The following is a 25,836-nucleotide window of genomic DNA, read 5'->3' as shown; positions in this document are numbered from 1 at the left end:
AGTGGGAAGTTGGGGAGGGATAACATGGGGAGAAATGCCAGATATAGGTGATGGGGGGATGGAGGTGGCAAACGACATCGCCATGTATGTACCTATGCAACAATCTTTCATGTTCTTCACATGGACCCCAAAACCTAAAATGCAATAAAATAAAATAAAATAAAAAAAGAACATTCCATGACCTATGAAGTCCTGATGGATCTCAAGTGTTTCTTCTTGGTTTCTCCTCTAAATTCACTAGATTCTCATCCAAATGGGAATCTAGCCCTCCTTTCCTTCTCTAGCCCTCCTTTCTCTCTCAGACCCCTAAGCCCACCTTAAGTGGAAGAGTATAATTTATAAATTTTGTGTCAGGTAGAGAATAAGAAACAGTGAGCTAAGAGGGAAATAGTATCAGACATAAAAGATGGATTTGCTGAAACTCACCATCAGAGGGCACAACAGTACTGCAATGAACAACTCTCAAATTCTGCCAGGAAGACAGCCTCTGGTGTACCTAGAAAATACAAAAGATACATCTACTGTCAGAACGGAACAACAAACATATACTTATGTGTGTATATATAATAAATATATAAATATGATTACTTAAGTAATAAGTATGCTTTGTAGAAAACTTTAAAAATGCAGATAAAAGAAAAGTCTTTCAAACTTCTATCATCCTAAAGTAATAACAGTGAACATTTTGGTATGTTTTGAAGATATAAGCAAACACATTTACAAATACAAATACAAGTATACATATTGCATTAAACAAAATTAGAATTATACAAATCATGTTTTAAAAACACAATATTGATTCTAGGTGCTATCAGGCCTCAGGTAAACTTTCTGGCTTTTTCTTCCTCTGGTTATCTTTCAGACCTGCATCTTCTTCATATCTCTTCCCAGGTACAAGATAGTTATTCAGAATTTACTGTTATTGGGTAGGCATCTGGTCTTTATGTTCACTCTTCTTTTTTAAAAACTCAGACAGTCAACCTTACTACTTGAGTCCTTAATCATGACTGCTTCAGTGTTAGAAGAAATCACTCACACTCACATCCATCTCTACTACTTCCTCCAAGAGCAATGTCACTGTGGATGTGGACCTGGAACTTAGGTTCTCATAACTAAACCATGTCTCAGAATGAACACTGAATTCATTTCTCACTTGCCAAATGCTTAATTTATTCCTTTGTATCTTTTGCTTTCCCAGCCCCAAAAAGTATCAAAGGAAGAAGAAGGGAAGGCATTAACTGAACAAAATCCAATATACCAGCTTCAGGTCTGACATATTCCATTCCACCAGCACAAAGAAAAATCATTTAGGACTCTGTGACAATGCACATTTTAATATAGCTTAGTAGATGGCAGGCTTACAGCCTTCATATCGCTATCATTAATTTCCATCTCATTTCAACTTGAGAAAGCATGCAGAAAGGTAAGATTGACACTTATAAAAAATGTAAATAAATCACTTAAAATTACTTGAGACTTGGCTCACAGCTAGTTTAGTTTTAAATCTTTGATTCATTAGGAATTACTTTTAGTCAAAGTTATTAAGCATAAATCTAACTAATTTCCCTCTAATGACAACATAGCTGTCCCATACAGTGACTAATACATCTTTTCCTTTCTTATTGGAAATGCTATCTTTATAATTTTCCAAGTACTTATATGAATTTGGATCTATTTCTGAACTTCTATTCTGCTCATGCTCTAGTGGCCACATTGTTTTAACATTCTAGTCTTACCATATATTTCTGTATCTTGTAGGTTAGTTTTTCCTTATTAATTTTCTTAAGAAATCTCCCAGCTATTCTTGCTTATTTGTTTCCCCATATGAACTTCAGAGTCAGTTTACACACACACACACACACACACACACACACACACACACACACACAGCTATTCGTTTCAAAAAGCAGTATTGTGTAGTGGTTAAAAGCACAGAATCTGAAATAATCTTGCCTTAGTTCATATTGTGGTTCAGTAACTTTACAACTCTTGGGCAAGTTGTTACCTTCTTTGTGCCTTGGTTTCTTCACTGAAAAATGGGCAAAAAGTGATACTAACATTACCCACATAAAGCAGTTGTGAGGACTAAATGAGTAATACATATAAAGACCCTAGAACATGCCTGGCATAGAGTAAATTCTCAATAAATACTAGCTTATGTCTTATTTCGAGATATTAACTTCATGAGTTAAAAAAGGGGAAAATAACTTTTAAATGATTTTGATTTTTGCCAAAGAATCTTGTAAGTCTTCCCATTTACGTCTCTATTTGTATTTCTGAGAAGCACTTCAAACTTGTTTTCATGCAGATCTTGTAGGCTCTTTTTCTGCAAGCAATGATTTTTGTACAGTCTTGTCCAATGTTAGGAACACCCCGTGCACGTTTCAGTGTGCATATGCCTGTTCTTCAATTTTATTATTCTGAGTTTCTTTGCTTTCATTTTCTTAGTAATTTGATCTTGGAATGTTTTATAGAAGAGTTAGCCTATTTAATATAACATGCATATTTAATCTCTTATCAGTTATGAAATTTTATGCTATGCTTTCTAAAGTAAAAATAGTTTACTAGTGGCTGGGCATGGTGGCTCACGATGGTAATCACAGCACTTTGGGAGGCTGAGTGAGAGGACTGCTTGAGCCTAGGAGTTAGAAGAAGCTGCAGTGATCTATGATCCTGTCACTGAACTCCAGCCTGGGCAACAGAGTGAGACCTCATCTCTTAAAAAAACATTAAAATAAAATTACTCAATGATTTGTGCATGCTTTTAGTTATGTATATATTCCTTCTCATAATAAGAAAGGTTTACTTTTTTGTTCTAGTAGTTAGGTCAGAATAAAAGTCAAAGTTCTTGTAATGGCCTTTGAAAGTTCAATATTCTCTGATACCCCATTGTCTCTGACTTATCTCTTACCACTCTCCCTCCTGTATTACTGCTTTAGCCCTTAGACTCTTCCCTGTTTCTTGAACCTTGTTATGTTTTTGCTTCAGGGCCTTTGCAACAGCTACTACCTTTGCTTAGAATACTGTTTCTCTAGATAACTATCTGGTTCCTTCACTTCCTTCAAATTTTTGCTCAAATTTCATTGTCTGACTAAGGTCTACTCTGGTCACCCACTTCAAAATAACAATCTTGTCAATGGGTACTTCTAATCCTTTTATGCTGTATTTTCCCCCCATACATTTAATACCTCTTAACAAATTATTTGCTTATTACTTTTGTTTCCTCCAACTCATGAAGCAAAAATTTTCATCTTTTTTGGTCACTGATTATGCTTGGCAAATAACAAGTCCTCATCAAACACATGTTAGGGGAAAAAAAACCCTATATTTTATAGTTTTTTAATATTATAACTAAAATTTTATTAAAAAAAATATGCTGTAACATATAAAAATCCTATCTCTATTATCAGCAATGATGAACTAATACAGTTAACATTTCTTTCTCTTTCCCTCTACCATTTGGTTTAGTTTATTATTTCTCTTAGTGTTTACCTTTCGCTCTAACCTACATATCTATGTATCAACTATAGACTCCCCTCCACTCCAATCTTAAGATTTTACTAGATTTATTGATTTCAAATGACATCTTTTGACAGGCTGTTATAAAACATGACAACATAATTTATTTCCTCTTTCCAACTTTCATTACTGCACCGTCAAGGTTTTAACGATTCATACTCTGCTCTGTAAATCTAATTTCCACATTTGTTTTAGTCTTAATTCTATAGATCAATGGACTCTATGTTCACTGCTAATACTTTAGCTGTAGTTTCTCCTTTCATTTCTTGGTTGGCTGCACTTCTTCCTGTAGAAGTAGGACTCAGGAGAGCTAAATTTCCTGCAGCTTGGCATGTTAATTTCTAAATTAATCTTTCCTTGAGGATTTGAAAGTTAAAGGATCAGTGTTGAATGCTGCTTTGGAGAAGTCTGAGGTCGGCAGCTTCCTCTGGAGAACTGTGCTTGGCTAGCTTTGTCAGGTATCTGCAACCATAGGTGTCATTCCTCAGGGTTTTCCCACACACCTCTACTTGACCTCCACTGGATCTGGCAACCTTCCATTATATAATGTGTTTTGGAATTGCAGAGATCTCCATAGTTGTGCTGAAAATGGGACTTGCATTTTTGTCTTATTTGCCTTCCTATTGTAAGATGTGAGAAGAGAAGGGACAAACTGCTGCTTTTACTGGGCCATTATTTGTTTATATATTAACTTTTAAATACTGACATCTTCAAACACACACAGTAAAAAGCACAGTGTGAAGAAATCCTATGAACCCATCATCTGCTTCTATATTTATTAACATTTTGTCAAATTCAGTTCATCTATATACCCAGTTTTTTCCTTTCAGTATATCTTAAAAGGAAATCCCAACCATCCTATCACTTAAATAGACATACAACACTGGGCCATTTTCGTAAATTCTTCTTCTTTTTTTTTTTTTTTTTTTTGAGACGGAGTTTCGCTCTTGTTACCCAGGCTGGAGTGCAATGGCGCGATCTCGGCTCACCGCAACCTCCACCTCCTGGGCTCAGGCAATTCTCCTGCCTCAGCCTCCTGAGTAGCTGGGATTACAGGCACGCGCCACCACGCCCAGCTAGTTTTTTGTATTTTTAGTAGAGACGGGGTTTCACCATGTTGACCAGGATGGTCTCGATCTCTCGACCTTGTGATCCACCCGCCTCGGCCTCCCAAAGTGCTGGGATTACAGGTGTCAGCCACCGCACCCGGCCAATTATTCTTAACAATAATAAAAGATGTTTTTGTGGGGCAGAGAACCACATCAATGCATGGCTGCTTATGAGTAGGATTTGTTAGATGATGTAGAACATGGGTTGGCAGGCTTGCTGCCTGTTTTTATAAATAAATTGTATTAGAACTTAACAAAGTTCATTCATTTACTTACTCTCTATAGCCCACTCAACTACTTTCACATCACAACAGCCAAACTGAGTAGTTGGTATGTAGTTGCAAGAGTTGAATAGTTCCAACAGAGACAATATGGCCCACAAAGTATCAAATATTTACAACCTGGCCCTTTAAGAAAATGTTTGGCAGGGCGCAGTGGCTCACGTCTATAATCCTGGCACCTTGGAAGGCTGAGGCGGGCAGATCACGAGGTCAGGAGCTCAAGACCAGCCTGGCCAATATGGTGACACCCCATCTCTACTAAACATACAAAAATTAGCCAGACATGGTGGCATACACCTGTAGTCCCAGCTATTTGGGAAGCTGAGGAAGAAGAATCACTTGAACCCAGGTGGCAGAAGAATCGCTTGAACCTGGGTGGCAGAGGTTGCAGTGAGCTGAGATCCACTGTACTCCAGCCTGGTAACAGAGCAAGACTCCGTCTCAAAGAAAAGAAAAGAAAGGGGGAAAGTGGGAAAAGGGGAAGGGGAAAAAGGGGAAAGGAAAGGAAATGTTTGCTGATCTTTGCTTATAGAACAGTTTCTGTACTTTTGGTATAATTTACTTTCCCAAAGTCCTTCCCACCCACTTCTGTAATGGCAATTATAAAATACTACATACTAAGTGTTAGTAAACACATATACAAGTCCTCTCCTTTCTTTAAACCTTCCAGAAGCTTAGAGTCTAATAAAGACAACGAAAACAAACATTATTTTGCTCTTGCCTATTTTCCTTGAAATATGGCAACAACACACACACACACACAACACAAACAAAAAAATAAGAAAGCAATTAATAAGAGCTCAAGATCAAAGAGCCATTGCTGTTATAAACTCTTCCTTAATTCCCCTAAATTGAAAATATTTCATGGTTTAACTTTTGTATTTTTAACATGTCACAAGAAAATAGTAAGTTTTTAAAAGTTTTTTTCCTTTACTGTTGAGGGTTTTTTTTTTTTTACCCTTTATTTTCCTTGTATGCTTTTAATAAATATTTGACTGATGCTGAAAGTTTGAAAAATATATCAAGAAGTTAAAAAAAAAGAAAAGTCAGCAAAAACATTCAGGCAAATGGCGTGTAATATTTAAATATTTAAATTTCATAGGCAGATACCAAGATTAAAGTTAAGCAAAGTTAATTAAGTTAAATCTTGGCAGATACAAAGATTAAATTATTTAGAAAGTCTTTCAAAAATTATCAGAGAAAGGGACTATCTCTAGGAATTTTTTTTTTTTTTTTAGACAGTGTCTTGTTTGGTCACCAGGTTAGAGTGCAGGGGCACAATCTTGGCTCACTGCAACCTCCACCTCAAGCAATTCTCACTCAACCTCTGGGTTCAAGCCATTCTCCTGCCTTAGCCCCCTGAGTAGCTGGGACTACAGGCAACCAGCAATTATGCCTGGCTTAATTTTTGTAAGTTTTAGTAGAGACAGGCTTTTACCATGTTGGCCAGGCTGGTCTCAAACTCCTGACCTCAAGTGATCCGCCTACCTTGGCCTCCCAAAGTGCTGGGATCACAGGCATGAGCCATCATGCCTGGCCTCCCTAGGCATATTGATGCCAAATGAATAAGGTGATTTAGTGCCCTCACAGTCCCCTGAAAACAAATGGCAAGTTTATTCTTTTGGTAATAAGTAAGTTTAAGGAAAAGTAGGGGCTTGAAACAAAAGAAAGTATAACGTCTGCCCTCGTATTATAATCATATACCTGTAATCTTAATCCCTAGTGTTATCAATTTAGAGTCAGGCTACAAAACACTGTAATTTTATTTCCTCAAATCATAAGATTTAAGCCAATAAAAATTAAACTTTTGAATGATAAAAAAGATATGCCTCAGAAAACTATTAAATTCAAATCAAAATTTACTTTTAAATTCCTTACTATGATCATAAATTATTCAACTATATCTAATTCCTCTTTCATAGTTCAAAAGAGCAAACTCAGCAGTATATTCCTTCCAGAAACTTGAGAGGATTGTCAGCTCTAAATAACCAGTCAATAGCCCCAAAATATTCACAGTCAATTAGACATCAGGCTAAAGGAAGGGGAATGGTGAGGGGGAGGAAAGAAGGGAGGGGCAGGGAGAGAGAGTGAGAGAAAGAGAGAGGGAAAGTTAGTTCCTTATTAACCTAGTTCCTTTTAAGAAAATCTTGGGATTTAATTTTATTAAGAAACAAACACCATGTTGTGTTGAGATGGTCATTGAATGAACTGTTCATCATTACTTTTTAAAAACTAAAAACCTAAATGCAAAGATCTTAAAGGACTCACTGTCACATAAAACCTAGCATTTGTACCGTTTAAAAATCATTTATGCAATTCAAAGCAGCATATAGATTTAGATACAAGGGAATAAAGTCAGAATATGAACTCCATGGGAACGGAAACTCTAAGTACAGTATTCTCCCGTTATCTCTGAGGAGTATGTTCTAAGACTTTCAGTGGAAGCCTGAAGTCACTGACAGTACCAAACCCTACTTTTTTTCATATAAACACATACCTTACAACAAAATCACAGCTCATAGGAAGAAACACACACACACACACACACACACACACACACACACACACACACACCTATGGATAAAGTTTAATTTACAAATTAGGCACAGTAAAAGAAAAACAATTAATAAAATAGGATAATTACAACAATATAGTATAATAAAAGTTACACAAATGTGATCTTTTAAAATATCGTATTATACTGTACATGGGATGATTTACGTCTTGGGTGGCTACAGAGCGGGCCAGTATAGGACAGTGTGAGATCTCACCACACTACTCAGGACAGTGTACCATCTAAAACTTCATTATTTCCAAAATTTTTCACTTAATATTTTCAGACTGCAGCTGACTGTGGGTAATGAAAACCACAAAAAGTGAAATAGCAGGTAAGGGGGAACTCTAGCTGTTAAATGAATAAATGTGATTGGCTTGAAGATGTTTTTATTGAGAGTAAAAATGGAACTTCATTTGGTTGCTTGTTTTGACAGACAGTTCAGTTTGGCAATGGTTCTTTTCATCACCTGAATTCATATTTCTTTCCACAGTGCCATTAAAGCCTGTGAAATCTCAATGCATTTGTTGACGTAACAGTATTAGGGAAATAGTCGCATCTATAACAAGATATTGAGATAAAACTTCCTTTTAAAGTGCCGTTAAAGTTAGGAAAATATAAAGAACTTTTCAAAATATTTTATGGATACAGGTGTTAGTTACATTTGTCTCTATACCTTTTGGAACTAAAATAGCTTATGTTTTTAAGTGTTTTTTTTCTACTTTCACAATGCCTAGGGCCTGAGAAATCTGTTTGTTCTAGAAAATGGATCTGGGGCATCAGCATTATTTGGGAGTTTGTTCGAATGCAGATCTCAGGCCCCACCTCTGACCTACTGAATCAGAATCTGCATTTTAACAAGGTCACGAGGTAATTCTCATGCACATTAAAGGTTGAGAAGCACTACCACAGTTCATGCAAATGAGTTGAAAGGGATGCATCAGTTAGCTAGGAACAGTATTCTCAGACCCTTCACCATTCTCATTTATCAAGACCCCAACATAAACAACTAAGGCTCACACAGAAGAAACATGACATAGCAGAAACCAATGCATTGAGTTTCAAAGGCTAGATTCTAGTCTTATCTCTAGTTGAATGACCTTGAATCTTACTTCACATCTGTAAAATGCATGGGTTATGCAACATACATTGTAACCCCTTCGAACTCTGAAAGACTATTAATTCATGAAAATGGATACCAATAGATTTTTTTCCTGACATACACTACAAAGTAGTTGAGAGAAATGGTTCAACCATATGTGACAGAATAAAAAACTGGGCCTACTTAATGCTATGGGGCCTTGTCTATCAATCACTTTGTATTTATTTTGTTTGAAAATCAACTTCTATCTTTGTTTTCCCAATTGGTTTCTGGAAGATGCAGAGTGGCGAATAACTTAGGAAGTGGGTGGTTGCTATTAATAATTTCCCTCACTGCCTCCTTTGTTCTTGAACACTGATAAAACACAGGTAATAGACAGGAGTCCAGAAAAATCAAAAACAAATTTTGTATTTTGTACAAGAGCAAGAGGATGTTATTGTTCTTAGAAAAAACATGGCTTAAATATTTCGCGATGAAAGATTATGATACCTGGCATGGTCAGTAGATCAGGAAAAAATAAATAATATGCATATGTGTACATATACATGTATACGCACACAGGCAGAGAGAAATAAAGCAAATGTGGCAAAAGATGAATAACTGGTGAATCTAGGCGAAACGTGTAAGACTGTACTTCATAGTCTTTCTGCAACTTTTCCGTAGGTTTGAACTTTTTCAAAATAAAAAAATTAAGGGAGAAAAAGAATTACAAATATCTACTGACCAATTGTGCTCTGTTGTATTCTTCTCTTTTTTAAGGTGAAACATAACAGATTTATTTAATTTTCTGTAACCTTTAAAAGACATCAGAAAAGCTAGGATAGAAGAAAAAAAGATCAGTATAGAACACATTTCAGTAATCTACACTCCCATGTTGCTACTTTATTTTGACCTTGACTTACAGACCTAACTTTTTTTCTCAGGTAAGGCTAAAATAAAAGGCGGGGAAAGAATTAGTGGTGAGAATTCATTTCAACTCTCCTTTGTATTAACGAAGTAAACAATTCAAACTAAGAAGTATGCTTTGTGTGACTTTCATTTTTGCTCTAGCTTCAGTTAATAATAAAAAGAATGCAGTTACCACTCACAAATATAAATAACTATAGGCCTCTTTTATTCCCCTGCAATCAGAGGGATACAACAGCTGCTATAAAAATCACTCTCTACCCTCCCATGTGTTGTGTGAGTGTGACACTCATACTATGAAAAGAATAAAATATAAAAAGAGAGAGTTATAGCAAAGGAGCTGGTTTTATTTTAGAATTCCTTTTCCATTTACTGTAAGTTATTTTACCTAATTAAAAATAAAATAAATATGCTACCTGCATTTCTAACATAATTGTCTCACTTAGAAAACTCAAAACTGAAGTAAGAGTAATAGAAATCATGGGCCAGGCGCAGTGGCTCACGCCTGTAATCCCAGCATTTTGGGAGGCCAAGGCGAGGGGATCACCTGAGGTCAGGAGTTCAAGACCAGCCTGCCCAATATGATGAAACCCCATCTCTACTAAAACACACACACACACACACACACACACACACACACACACACACACACACACACAAAGTAGCCAGGTGTGGTGGCAAGTGCCTATAATCTCAGCTACTCAGGAGAAGAATCGCTTGAACCTGACTGTATGCCAGACTGGGTGACAAGAGCGTCTCAAAAAAAAAAAAAAAAAAAAAAGAAAGAAATTATTATGTATGAGCTAATAACATTCCTTCATTTCTTCCAGATTTTATCCAGTAGGAATACCATAAGAACAACAAATCACCTTTCATTAATTGGAGATTTTAAGGCATTCATAAAGCCCTTTTTGGGGGGTATAAGAGGGTGATGGGGGACAGAGTCTCACTCTGTCACCAAGGCTGGAGCGCAGCAGTATGATCATGGCTCACTGCATCACTGACCTCCTGGGCTCAAGCAATCCTCCTGCCTCAGCCTCTTGGGTAGTTGGGATATGCCAAGTTTTTAAATTTTTGTAGAGATGGGGTCTTGCCATGTTGCTAGGGCTGGTCTTGAACTCCTGACCTCAAGCAATCCTCCCAACTCAGCCGCTTAAAGTGCTGGAATTACAGCCCTAAGCCACTGTGCTGGTCCTTAAGTCTTACTTGTCTTTAACTCTTTGGCTTCATACAAATGCAACAATTTTGACAGTTTCTATTCTCTTTCTCTACCTTTAGCTAATGGGATTTATTTTTATTTGCTTGATTTATTTTGTTTATTTTGAAAGAGTCTCACTCTGTCACCCAGCCTGGAGTGCAATGGTGCGATCTCAGCTCACTACAACCTCCACCTCTCAGGTCCAAGCGATTCTTCTGCCTCAGCGTCCTGAGTCTGGGATTACAGGTGCGTGCCACCATGCCCGGCCAGTTTTTTTTTTTTTTTTTTTTTAGTAGAGATGGGGTTTTAGGCTGGTCTTGAACTCCTGACCTCGTGATTCGTCTGCCTCAGCCTCCCAAAGTGCTGGGGATACAGACCTGAGCCACCACACCCAACCTATTTGCTTGATTTTTTAAAAATACCCTTAATAAAGCCATGCCAAAGTGTAACTTCACATAATTAACACATTACTTAAGATTAATACCAAAGAATAGTAGTCATTAAAGGTCTTAGTGCAGTATAAAGGGGAAGATCAAATAAGAGAGTTAAGATGATTTTCACATATAATTCAAAACTGAAAACACTCAACCCAGAATAGTACTCAGCCCACTCTGCCTATGACTCCAGCTGATTTCTCCTGTCTCTTTAAGGTTCATATGGGGACCAGTCTCTTAGCAAGCAATTCTGTTACAACTTTACAAGTTGAGAGACCAGCAGATGCTTATCTGCATATAAAGAAAGAATACCATTACTAACATCACTACCATCTTCTGCATTTTCTAAACATGCACAGGGCCCAATCTGTGGTCTTTTTGTGACTGGTTTCTTTCACTTAGCATAATGTTTCAAGGATCATCTATGTTGCAGCATATATTGGTACTTAATTCCTTTTTATTGCCAAATAATATTCCATTGTATGGCTTTATGACATTTTGTTTATCCATTCATCAGTCAGTGACCATTTGGGTTGCTTCCACTTTTGGCTATTATGAATAATGCTGCTATAGACATTCATGTACAAGTTTTTGTATGAACATTCATTTTCCTTCCTCTTAGATAGATACCTAGGAGTAGAATTGTAGGGTGCCATGGGAACTCTGAATTCAACCTTTTGAGGAATTGCCATACTATTTATATAAAGTGGCTGTAATATTTTACATTACATTTACATTTACATGCGGCCCCCTGAGGCCATTTATCCGGCCCCCCCGTCGCAATTCAGGAAGGGGCACCTCTTTCATTGGTGGTCAGTGAGAGGAGCACAGTATGTGGTGGCCCTCCAACGGTCTGAGGGACAGTGAACTGGCCCCCTGTGTAAAAAGTTTGGGGACACCTGCTCTACATCCTTACCAACACTTGATTTTTTTTTTTTTTTTTTTTTGAGACAGGGTCTCACTCTCTTGTGCAGGCTGAGTATGGTGGTGCAATCATGGCTCACTGCAGCTTTGACCTCCTGGGCTCAAGCAGTCCTCCTGCCTTGGCCTCTCAAAATGCTGGGGTTACAAGTGCGAGCCATCACACCTAGTCCTATCTGTCTTTTCAATTATAGCTTCCTTAGTGGATGTGAAGTGGTATCTCATTGTGGCTTTGATTTCCATTTCCCTAATAAGTAATGATGTTGAGCATTTTATCATATGCTTACTGACCACCTTTATATTTTCATTGGAAAAATGTCTATTTAGAACCTTTGGCCATTTTTAATTTGGGTTGTCTTTTTATTATCACTAAATGTGTTGGTTTTTGGTAAGTCATGTTACTCTAGGCATTTGTCCATTTTGTGTGAAATTCTAAATGTGTATTGACATAAAGTTGTTCAGAATACCCTCATAACTTTTTAATGGCCATAGAATGTGTAGTGACATTGCCTTTTTTTGTTGTTCCCGGTATTGGTAAACTATGCCTACTTTTTCTTGATCTGTTAGTCTTGGTTATTTCCTTATTTAATTATTTATTTATTTTGAGACGGAGTCTCACTTTGTCACCTAGGATGGAGTGCAGTGGTATGATCTTGGCTCACTGCAACCTCTACCTCTTGGGTTCAAGTGATCCTCCTGCCTCAGTCTCCTGAGTAGCTGCAATTACAGGTGTCCACCACCACGCCTGGCTAATTTTTGTATTTTTAGTAGAGATGGGGTTTTACCATGTTGGCCAAGCTGGTCTTGAATTGTTGACCTCAGGTGATCCGCCCACCTCAGCCTCCCAAAGTGCTGGGATTACAGGTGTGAGCCACTGCACCTGGCTATTATTTCTTCTTTGATGCCCGTTTCAAATACCAGATGATTTTCCAGTGAAAATGTAATTTCTGGCTGGGCACAGTGACTCATGCTTGTAACCCTAGCACTTTGGGAGGCCAAGGCAGGTGAATCACGAGGTCAGGAGTTCGAGACCAGCCTGGCCAGCATGGTGAAACCCCATTTCTACCATAAATACAAAAATTAACTGGGCATGGTGGTGCATGCCTGTAGTCCAAGCTACTCAGGAGGCTGAGGCAGGAGAATCACTTGAACCTGGGAGGCAGAGGTTGCAGTGAGCCGAGATCATGCCACTGCACTCTAGCCTGGGTAATAGAGTGAGAATCCATCTCAAAAAAAAAAAAAAAAAAGGAAAGAAAGAAAGAAAGAAAATGTAATTTCTGTTAATTTCACTTTGGTTAGAGAACATACTCTGTATGACGTAAATCCCTTGAAATTTATTAGGACTTGCTTTATGGCCTAACGGTGGTCAGCTGGAAAATGTTCCATGTGCACTTAAAAAAAGCAAGAATCCTATGACACCTCTTTGTTGGATTTGAGGTTGTCATGGACTTTTAATACCAGCTGAGTTGAAGGTGACATTTGTGTGTGTGTGACAAAGGGCTTAACTTTGTTTCTTCACAGCCTAGAGAGATGGTATATCCCTGTAAAGTCAAGATTTTCAAGAAATTGTTGTGAGGAAATTTCTAAATATAATATGCTGCCACCCTAAATGCTGTAGAATAAAAGTTATGCAGAAAATCATGCTTGTTTGTTTCCTTTTGAAGAAGAGATCAATTTCATGTTAAGAACTCAGGCATGCATATCAATCTTATTGAGAGTGGAAAGAAAAATTGGACTGGGTCATTTTCATTCTCTAGACTTACATAATCCAATTGGTTTTTAAACCAGTTTTCTAGAAGGAATGCATGTTCTTCAAAAACTTTCTCACAAATAATCCATAATATTTAAACATCACATGAAATTTAAAATTTGCTGACTACTTCACTACATTTTACATGAAGGATACATTTCATTATGACAATGTTGATCCTTGTGCTACATTCAGATCTTGAAGACCAAAAGTTTTAGTTAAAAAAAAAAATTAAGTCATATAAGCCTGACTTTTGTCATGGTCTTTGTTCCTTTTCTAGTTTGTTTCCTACAATATAGGAACCCATCACTTCTTTTAGAGAGGAGTGATGATCACAAAGAAGTTACAAAGTTAACAAAAATGGGACAATGCTTTAGAGATAAAGGAAAAATCAATTTCAGTTAGCAGAATGGGCACTGAATCTAGGGATAGAATTGGATGTCCAACATTCAAGTCCTAGTCTCAATACTGAGCTGTTAAAGGGCAGATTATTCTGTGGAGTCTAGTATTATGTCACCAATTGTGGGTGGGGGGGGTGGCGGGAAACAAAAACAGAAAGGGAACACCATGGAAAGTGGTAGGGAATAACTACTGACAAAAAACAGTGTTAACTTCATTTTGTTATCCCATTAAAAAATACTAACCAAACTGATGAAGAAGTTCAGAAGGACATCTGTGTTTCTCTTTCAAAGCATAGCCAGAACAATTTTGACAAATAATCACCTAAATGTTTACCCCACAGCAACTATGAGCATGAGGTCAAAACTGAAACAGAAATACCAAAACTAACTATTTCCTTCCAACAATTAAGCTGGGAAGTTCATGACTATAGCTTGTAGGATAGAAGACTGAGAAAAATTATTAAGAACCAAATCTAATAAATAGTTCCTATGGTACCTGACACATACTACCTTATTTCTTAGTGACAAAATTATCTAGAAATGTTTGCAAGCAATAATGACAAAAACATAAGGTATGCAAATATATTCTATTCACATGCACAGCATAAATGGAATATTCTTTGCAGCACAAATGTCAATGGATATTTTGTGACACATTCTCATTGATGAAAGATCCTTACTTCTAGCATGATTATTTCTTCCTGCCCTATAACAGACATGTATCACTCAATTTCACAGAATAAATGGTACACACTTTTCCCTCAGACTTTTCTTCAACGGTCAAAAATGCATTTCCCATTGAGGTAGACAGAAGAAAAATTTTCCTTGAGTCAACAACTATCTCACTGTATTTTTCAATAGACTATAATTTAACTATCCAATACTATCAACTAAGATAAATTTATTGAGTATAAAAATTATATTATGATTATGTAAAAGAATGTCCTATTCATAGGAGACACATTATGAACTTTTTGTGAATGAAGTGTTGATGATGGCTCAAATGGCTCAGTGCAAAAAAAAAAAGACTGGAAAAATGTTAACAACTACTGAATCTAGCTAAAGGGAATTTAGATGTCTATTGCATTATTCTTTCACTTCTCTATATATTTGAAAATTTTCAAAATAAACAGAAAGGAAAGTATTTATTAAAAATCCAAAAACACTAAGGTTGATTAGTTATTATGGCCTAGGAAACTGAAAGTGATACTAAGAATATTACTGTAAGCTCCTTGAATGCAAAAACTTTCCTCCTGCTTTATATTTAATAAGAATCCAAACTTACTGAGGAAAAATTAAAAAATAAACTTACTAAAGTGTGTTTAGCATGTTGGGGTAGAGAGAATGTTGGGATACAGAAGTAGCAACAATTAATTAAAGGGTTGGCCAGGTGCAGTGGCTCACGCCTGTAATGCCAGCACTTTGGCAGGCTGAGGTGGGCGGATCACAAGGTCAAGAGATCGAGACCATGCTGGCCAACATGGTGAAACCCCATCTCTACTAAAAATACAAAAATTAGCTGGGCATGATGGCGTGTGCCTGTAGTCTCAGCTACTTGGGAAGCTGAAATGGGAGAATCACTTGAACCCGGGAGGCGGAGACTAGTGAGCCGAGATTGCACCACTGTACTCTAGCCTGGTGACAGAGCGAGACTCCATCAGAAAAAATGGTGTGTGTGTGTGTGTGGGGGGGGCGCTAACAAGTTGTGTCTTAATTGTATGTGTGTAGCTGTCTTTTCTCACCCCTTTTTTTCTCTATTTCTACTCTGCCTTCTCACAAAAATGTCAAACTTGCCACAAAAGCTAATTCCTCAAAGTAGCACACTATGTTTGACTTTCAAGTCATAAGGCTGTCCCTGACTCACTTAATTTGTCAAAATAAGGAAAACTGACCTAAATTCCTCTCTCCTATTGATTTTAGAGATGTTGGTCAATTTCTAGACACCATTCTCCATGGACTTCTCCCCTGAAAATTTCAAATGTCATTCCACAAAATATTTTATCTACTGCTCTGCTTTACCCAGCAGAAGAAAGCATTAATAGAAACACAAAGGAATAAAAACGGGCATCTCTTTATATACTGAATTTTATGTTTCTTAAAAAGGAGGATTAAGAGCATTAAGAGTTAGAAGTAAGTTTTATTTCCAGAGTGTAATAGTGAATGCCAATATGTTTAATGTCATTTAACAGACAATGTTGAGTCAGTACTTTTTTTTTTTTTTTTTTGAGATGGAGTTTCACTCTTGTCATCTAGGCTGGAGTGCAAAGGTACAATTTTGGCTTACTGCAACCTCTGTCTCCTGGTTCAAGTGATTCTCCTGCCTCAGCCTCCTGAGTAGCTGGGATTACAGGCGTGCACCACCATGTCCGGCTAATTTTTGTACTTTTAGTAGAGATGCGGTTTCTCCATGTTGGCCAGGCTGGTCCTGAACTCCTGACCTGAGGTGATCCACTTGCCTCAGATTCCCAAAGTGCTGAGATTATAGGCGTGAGCCACCACGTCCAGCTGAGTTAGTACTATTTTTATGTCTTGACAACACAAGCTCTTTGAGGATGGCCACCTTCTTCATATTTAGATTCAATGATACTAAATAATTCACTAATTGATCTTCAGTAACAACTGCAATAAATAAAAACTGGTCAGTTTTACCACCAGGGTGTGGTAAAGGAGTTCACATTTCCAAAACAGAAGTCAAGAAGGCCAAAGAACATCGGTGTCTTCTTCGAACAGTACTTTCTGCTTTATTTTCATAATGTGAGTTAGCAAAACACTGTGAATATCATTATTAACTACAACAGAGCAATCATGGGTTTGTTCATAGTTAGCCTCTCTCTTCTCACTAATCCTAGCTTTGAAGCACATGAAAATCTGAAAAGTCACAGGTGACCTAGGTTAGAGAAGAACTTTTCATTTTAAATCACATTTTTCAATCTAATATAGTCAGAAGACTTGCTTAATTATAAACTGTTTAAACTTTTTAAGTTTTATGACTTAAACTTTCCTATCAACTAATTCTTTTTCAAGAGGGAAATTTAACATTCAGTTTTGCTGACTTTCAAGTAGCTATTTTCCATTTTACAAGATTCTAAAAGAACTGTGCAAGTCAAAATATTATTCACACTTAGAGGTTAGAGTTAGTACTTGATTGGATTTTGTTAAAGTACTTAGTACAAGAAAAGACACTCAATAAACGTTAATTTCTATTGGGACAAAATCTTAGCACTCTCTGGGTCACTGAAGTCCATTAAAGTCTCTACTACCGTCTCCTTATTACTTTACTAATATAAAATAAGACACGTATAGTTTTACTAACATTAAAAATACTTATTGAACTAAACTGGGTGTGGCAGCATACTCTCCCAGTCCCATCTACTCAGGAAGCTGAGGTAAGAAAACTGCTTGAGTCTAAGAGTTCAAGTCCAGCCTGGGCAACAACACAGTGAGACTCCATCTCTTAAAAACAACAACAATAAAACAAAAATTTGTTGAACTAGACTGTAAAAACAGGAGCAGTACATGCACTTCTATTAATGCTCATAGTAATCACTTAGTAACTGTCATCTTAAAGACAATAAAATTCTAATGCCCAAGGATGGTGGTCACTGCAAGCAAAGTCTAAAGCAGGTGTCCCCAAACTATGACCCATGGGCCGCATGTGGCCCCCCTGAGGCCATTTATCTGGCCCCCCGCCACACTTCAGGAAGGGACACCTCTTTCATTGGTGGGCAGTGAGAGGAGCACAGTATGTGGCGGCCCTCCAATGGTCTGAGGAACAGTGAACTGGCCCCCTGTGTAAAAAGTTTGGGGACGCCTGGTCTAAAGAACAGATTCACCTGTTTATTCAAAATAATATCAAGTTTCCTTATACAGTATAGCAAACCAGCCTACCTCAGGCTACCATTAAGAAGGAAGTAAGGTCAATAAAAGTAAATAAAGGAAAATTGGGATTCTGCAAGGAAAGGACATGTGATGAGATGGAACTGACTGAAGAGTCCTATTACTGTTGTCAACGGTGCCAGGTAGACGGGTAAAAAACAAATATATCTCTAGGCTTTGACTCAGAACAGCTGTTTTAAAATATATTTATATATAATATATATTACATATATTATATATAAATATAAAATATATTTATATAAAATATAAAATATATTTATATATTATATATTATATATAATAATATAGCATGGGTATATATATATAACAAATAGCATGGGTATATATAAAAATATATATATAATATATATTATATATTTTTTATATATATATATATATATAAATATGTAAAACTCTATCTGAGGAGAGTTTACTCTCTTCTCCAGGGCAGAAGCTTGAAATGACTCTCCTTGAAGTGTACATAGACACAGAGCATTTGCTTTGCAATATAGTTTATTTGATACCATAGAAATTCCAGAATGAGTAACAGAAGGTGGAAGGGAGACTACCAACCAAAAACGATTCTCCCGAATCCTTCTGGATCACATTAATTTTTAAGGTGTATGTCAGGGGAGGAATATGAAGGAAACTAAGCCCAGTAAGTAATTGTAAATTACTAGTAAAGAAACAGAAATACATAGTAGTAAGTCTGCTGTAGAACACTTCTTATTAGTCAATTAAGTTGTTAAATGCAACTATTTAAATAATGACAGTATGTTACCATTCCTCATCACCTTTATATGAACTTGCTTGTTTGCCTGAATGTCCAGAAGACTATTTTGTAATGAAGGTCAGTAACCTCACCAGGTTATGTATTAGTTTCTATTTGCTTTGTTCTGAGACAGTTTCTCCTGTGTCACTCAGGCTGGAGGGCAGTGGTGCGATCCTAGCTCACTGCAGCCTAGGCCTCCTGAATTCAAGCAATCTACTGCGTCAGCCTCTGGAGTAGCTGGTGGTGCTTGCTACCACGCCACCTAAATTTTTAATTTTTTAAATAGAAATTAAGTATTTCTATGTTGTCAGTGCTGTTCTCAAATTTCTGAACTCAAGAGATCCTCCTGTCTTGCCCTTCTGAAGCGCTGGAATTATGCGTTAGCCACTGTGCCCTGCTGATGTCTTAGTCTTAATCACTGTGTGTTGGCTATTTAAAAGCACACGCCAATTGGCTATAAAGGAATAACTTTCAATTACTGAAGATCAGGAAGCCAGAAAAAATTTCCTTTTACTTAAATGATTACTGAAACTTCTACTGTACAACTGAATACATCTCATCTTTATGTTTTACCCATTCCTACATGTTATCTTAAAAATATTTTAAAGTTTTCACTGAAATAGCAGAAGAAAAAAATCTGCTGTAAAACTAGACTTGTTAATGAGTGTTGAATCATATGACATACCAGTTCCTAAAAGATCCCTCCAGAGTTTATTTATTTTTATCATTATTATTATTGAGACGAAGTCTCACTCTGTCGCCCAGGCTGGAGTACAGCGGTATGATCTCAGCTCACTGCAACCTCCGCACCCTTGGATTCAAGTGATTCTCGTGCCTCACCTTTCAAGTAGCTGGGATTACATGTACACGCCACCATGTATTTTTTAATTTTTAATAGAGATGGGGTTTCGCCATGTTGGCCAAGATGCTCTTGAACTTCTGGCATCCAGTGATCCTTCTTACTATGAAGGAATGACATTTATACCTGCCTTCTCCACCTGATTTATGTAATGTTTATAATATCAAGTTTATAAAGTTATAATCTATTCTGAAAGTATAATTTTCACTGAGGCATATTAGCTCTGTAATGATATGAATTTAATTCTTATCACACTATTTTTTTATCAGTTTATTTCTTAATTCTTTGATTCCTCTTTCAATTAAGTAGGTTTTTAATATGATGTAATCTGTCTGAAAAAGATAGCATGGGTATTAGATTTCCTGAGCTTTTCCATGCTAGAACACATCTGTGTATTAATATTCATGCTTAAAGTATTTCACTGGTTAAAATCCTGGGTTAACCTCAAGACATGGTCAACATTCCTCTACTGTTTTCTAACACTGTTTCTTGCTAAAGAGAAAGCTAAGCTAAGCCCAAGTCCTGTCCCCCATTCCACTACCTACCATGTCCACCAAGTTCTTTATCCATTTAAGTTCCGTAATTTCACCAAGATATGCCTCGGTATTAGCTGTTCTATATCAATTATTCCTGGACTACAGGGTAGTAGTCACTTTTGATTCAAGGTTTTAATTATTTCAGAAAAATTTTTCTCTTATTATAGCTCTAAATATTACTTCAGTTCCATTTGTTATTTTTCTCAAGAACGAAGGTCAGTGACCAAGATCGGGCAAGATCCAGCCTATCACCTGTTTTTGTAAATAAAGTTTTACCAGAACACAGCCACATACAGTTTATATGGCTGCTCCTGTACCATAAGAGGCAGAGCAGAATGCCTGCAACAGAAACTACATGGCTGCAAAGCCTAAAGTATTTACTCTAGGGTCCTTTACAAGTTTGCTAACCCCATGTATAAATGTCCTTTGTTTTCCCTTATCATCATCTCTATAATTTTTATATCTGTGTTTTCTTAAATTTATATAATTTCCACAAGCCTCTCAGCCATGTTTCTGATTACATTTACTCGTTGTTATTTCTGATGTGGTTTTCACTTCTCTAATGCTTTAATTTTTCTTTTATACTGCTTTCCTAAGGTTTTCCCACTGGTTTTTCATCTCCTCCTATTGCTCTATTATTTCTTAACACTTGTGTTGGACAGATTCTTATTTTTTTTAACAGATCATGTGTATAATTTGAGTCTATAAAAAATGAAATGTCATAACACTACAATAAAGATTCTCTGGTTAGAACTTCAAGGTACCATAACACTTAATTTTAGGGGAATCAGTACATTGTTTGGAATTCCAGGAGAGGTTCAGCATCTTCCTATATGTGGTCTAGATTTCACAGTATGTATTAGGCAAGTTATGCTTTCTTGTTGGTATTCTGGAGCTTAGCTTTGTGCCTAGTTTCACTAATAATGGACTTCTTTTCTATTTTCCTGTCTTCTTGTTTTTAGTGAGTTTCAAAAAAGAAAGGAAGAGTAAAAATTCCTTTATTCTCCTACTTGTAATTGAAGTCTCTTTCTCACACATTACATTTTAAGAGGAGTTAATCTTTAAAGCAAAAAATTATAAGCTTGATAGGTTTTAATGCACCAGGGAATGAAAGAGAGAGAGATATATATAAACCCCAACATCAGCAGTATCAAAGAATTGCTCAGAAGAATCCTGTGCCAGGAACAACATTTGTTTGGAGATCCGTTGCAGCAGCCGTGCCAAATCAGTTGTATCACTTGGATTCAAAGCAGTTGCAGAATGCTGTACTATAAAAGAGTTCCATGGCATGCTTACAAATTAGGTTTTTACCAGTTTACCAGGATTAGGATTACCAGTTTCACCTGACCGTTACTAAAGTCCCTTGTTGCACTCTTCCACTTGATTTGACCTCATTTGTTGACATGTAACTGCCTTTCCTTTTCCATCCCCTAACACTTGGATTCAAATATCTCCTCCAATTTCAGAAGGTTAGATTAGGAGATTTTTAAGGTCTAAAATTCTTTGGGGTCTAGGTATTGAAATATCATGCTGTTAGTTACAAAACACAGTGTGTAGCAAGAACCTAAATCATGTTTTAAAAATATGTATGTATAGACCTGAAGGACATAGACTAAATAGATCTGCAGGTTATAATTTATGTATAGTTTCCAAATTGTTTACAACAATCATGTGTTGTTTCATGGTCAGGAAGAAAAATCACAAAAATATGCTATCCATAGTGCAGACATCAAGAGAGATGGTATTTGCTGGGTGCAGTGGTTCACACCTGTAATGTCAGAACTCTGGGATGCTGAGGTGGGCGGATCACTTGAGGCCAGGTGTTGGACCAGCCTGGCCAACATGGTGAAAACCTGTCTCTACTAAAAATACAAAAATAAGCCAGGCGTGGTGGCACATGACTGTAATCCCAGCTACTCAGGAGGCTGAGGCAGGAAAACTGCTTGATCCCAGGAGGTGGAGGTTGCGGTGAGCCAAGATCGTGCCACTGCACTCCAGCTTGGATGACAGGGCAAGACTCTGTCTCCAAAAAATAAAAGAGAGAGAGAGAGAGAGAGAGAGTATTTGAATTAACAGATCCTCTTACACTTTTTTTCCCAAGTTTTACCTGATTTTTCATTACCTTCTATAATTAAAGGGTTAGGTTTCTGGAGTCTTCAGAGTTGTTTATAGCTGTGAACATTATTATCACATTGTTGGTTGATGCCTTTGCTCATAAAAAGACACTGACTCTAAATGTTAATTTCCAAGTTGGCTGGTCAGTTGTTGCTCACTAGGAGTCTGCAGCTAGCTATACATCATTTGAATTTATGTTCCAATGGGTTCTACCTGCCTTGCCAAAAGCTTTCAATTCAGCTTCCTATAGGGAATCTGTTTGAACAGACTCTTGCCATGCATGAATCATCCTCACAGCATATATAAAAAATCCAGAATGTTGGGCTAGTACACTGGGCTAGGAATTAGACTGTATTCCAAATGCTGGCAGCAAGGAGCCCTCATGTTATTTAATGTTTAGTACAGCTTAGAAAAGACAGTGATGAAAGTGATCCAGGAATCAGAGGTGACAGTTAAAGCACATCTTGAAGCACTAAGCCACAGAGATGATTAACTTGTCAAGCTGCATATTTTGAATTTATTCAGGGCTGCATGCTCCTCTCCACCAACTTCCCACAGAACACTAATAAACAGACAACATAAAGCCAAAGCATTTGATAAAACAATATATAAAGCAGTAATGGAAAGAAAGCTTACTTGCTCTTTACATTGCTTTGCAACAACTTATTTCTGTAATGACAGAAAGTTACATCAGAAAACAGCCCCTCCTTCCTTATGCTATTTTAAAGCATATCTCAGTAGTGAATACTAAAGATTACTCACTAAAGACCATCCCTGAGGTTACTTTGCCCCTTTGGATCATGTCTTCAACCACTAAATCTCTTCATAGAATTCTGTTCTCTCTGGTCACTTTTCTTCCTTTTATACTGTCTCTTGCTCTGCCCACTGTCTCCAACTCATATCGATAACTAAGTATAAGAAATCTTGAGGCTGGGCGCAGTGGCTCACGTCTGTAATCCCACCACTTTGGGAAGCTGAAGGGCAGATCACCTGAGCTCAGGAGTTCAAGACAAGCCTGGCCAACATGGTGAAACTCTGTCTCTACTAAAAATACAAAAATTAGCTGGCCATGGTGGCAGGTGTCTGTAACCCCAGCTACTTGGGAGGCTGAGGCAGGAGAACTGCTTGAATCTGGGAGGTGGAGGTTGCAGTATGCTGAGATTGCACCACTGCACTCCAGCCTGGACAACAGAAATAGAGCAAGACTCCATCTCAAAAGAAAACAGAAAAGAAAAGAAATCTTGAAATTACAAATTAAAAGCATTCTACTTTCCACAGGTTAAAAAAAAAAGTACTGTAACATCCAAAATGAATAGGTAAATATTATTTCCTAAAATACGTTCAAATAGGAAACTGCTTTCAAGTGTATCTAGTACATACATGACAAGGAACCCAGCGCGGGCTGAATAAAATTTATTTTTCAACTGAACAAGAAGGAAGACATAGGGAAATGTTTCCGATTATATCTGTAATGAAAAAAAAAAGACAGCATTTAGAATTCTATGTATATGAAAATAAGACTGAAAAACACAGTACGGCCTTTTGGTAAAATTCTTTTCAAAACAGTTATGTTATCTTGAGAAATTATCTTTTATGTTCAAAGATAAGTTAACATGAAGTTTATTTTGCAAAAATTCAAAACATTATCATTACTTAGTCTCTTAATACGGAGACAGAAAGAGATCATTAAATGACAAGCTCAAAGATAACTCACACATTTTAATTAAGTGGGCCTTTTCAATCAAACTAAACTGAGTGAAAGATTCCTTTCCTCCTGCTCTGGAACTCTAATGTGATCACTGAAAGAAAAGCAAAGAGAGATTGTGTAACTGCCTAGTTAAGAAAAGAAAATCCAACTGTAAGAATAATCTGAAGGGACCCCACAGGTCTTACAAAACATACCTTACTATTCAGATTAGTAGAGGACCAAGTCTATTGGTTATATTGGCCCTCTTCTCATTGAACAACTACAACAGGCAGAAAAAAATGTTTATGTCATAAAAATGCCAACTGAGTTCAACAAAAAACACACATGAACACATTAACAAGGTCACAACAAATTTACTTTGGCTCATTGAATCTAGAATGCAACTTTCCTTTAACATTAATAACTTTTTTCTCAAACAACCACCACCGGAACCAAACTGAAAAGGCAATCTTGGACTTAAATCTTAGCATCAATTATTTTATACCCTATCTTTCCTACATTATAAATTATGCGTTTTTGTTTTGAGAAACTGGCGTACAAGATTTAAGTTTCTCTTGGTTCAAAGGGTGACCCCAGTTGGTAAACTACTGAATAGCTGTTTCTAAAACCATGCACTGAACAGGTTTGAGGTTTCTTACTGAGTATAACCAAAAGAAGTTAGCAAGTCTTTTCAATATTCTCCAGGCCTATTGTACTTTCTCTACTACTATCTTTATACCCAATATAAGCCTTATTTTAACAGTGTTCTCTAGCATTTTGGCTTCCTTGACTTCCTACACCTATTTTGCCAATCCTTACTTTCTGGTAAATTTATTTCATCAACTCCTGCTGTGGGATAAAGCAAGGCCTATGACAGAAAGACAACAAAGGCTGGGTGGGGTGGCTCATGCCTGTAATTCCAGCAATTTGGGAGGCCAAGGCAGGTGGATCACCTGAGGTCAGGAGTTCAAGATCAGTCTGGCCAATATGGTAAAATCCTGTCTCTACTAAAAATAAAATATATATATATATATTGTCCATAACTTACGGGGAAATGTGCTATAGATTTTGTTTTTTTTTTTTTAATTGCATTTTAGGTTTGGGGGTACATGTGAAGAACATGCAAGATAGTTGCATAAGTACACCCATGGCAGCGTGATTTGTTGCCTACCTCCCCTTCACCTACATCTGGCATTTCTCCCCATGCTATCTCTCCCCAATACCCCACTCCCCACTGTCCCTCCCCTATTTCCCCCCAGCAGACCCCAGTGTGTGATGCTTCCCTCCCTGTGTCCAAGTGTTCTCATTGTTCAACACCCACCTATGAGTGAGAACATGTGGTGCTTGATTTTCTGTTCTTGTGTCAGTTTGCTGAAAATGATGGTTTCCAGGTTCATCCATGTCCCTACAAAGGACACAATCTCATAGTTTTTGATGGCTGCATAATATTCCATGGTGTATATGTGCCACATTTTCCCTGTCCAGTCTATCATCGATGGGCATTTGGGTTGGTTCCAGGTCTTTGCTATTGTAAACAGTGCTGCAATGAACATTCGTGTGCATGTGTTCCTATGATAGAACAATTTATAATCCTTTGGATATATACCCAGTAATGGGATTGCCAGGTCAAATGGAATTTCTATTTCTAGGTCCTTGAGGAAAAGCCACGCTGTCTTCCACAATGGTTGAACTAATTCACACTCCCACCAACAGTGTAAAAGTGTTCCTATTTTTCCACATCCTCGCCAGCATCTGTTGTCTCCAGATTTTTTAATGATCAATATTCTAATGGGCGTGAGATGGTATCTCCATGTAG

The 25,836-nt window shown here is 37.1% G+C and overlaps 1 protein-coding gene across 8 annotated transcripts in view; it reads right to left on the bottom strand.

Moving 5' to 3' along the window:
* MCU (mitochondrial calcium uniporter) overlaps positions 1 to 25,836 on the bottom strand; it is a 229,247-nt gene that overhangs the window by 53,757 nt on the left and 149,654 nt on the right. For all 8 annotated transcript variants that reach the window (XM_039478332.2, XM_039478333.1, XM_074382378.1 and 5 more), the window contains one exon: positions 427 to 496. In XM_039478332.2, coding sequence (XP_039334266.1) covers positions 427 to 496 — 70 coding nt within the window. The remainder of the gene's footprint in view (positions 1 to 426; positions 497 to 25,836) is intronic.

The sequence above is a fragment of the Saimiri boliviensis genome, chromosome 12 (genome assembly GCF_048565385.1).
Source record: "Saimiri boliviensis isolate mSaiBol1 chromosome 12, mSaiBol1.pri, whole genome shotgun sequence".
Lineage (NCBI taxonomy): Eukaryota > Metazoa > Chordata > Mammalia > Primates > Cebidae > Saimiri > Saimiri boliviensis.
This window is presented reverse-complemented; position numbering and strand designations above follow the sequence as displayed.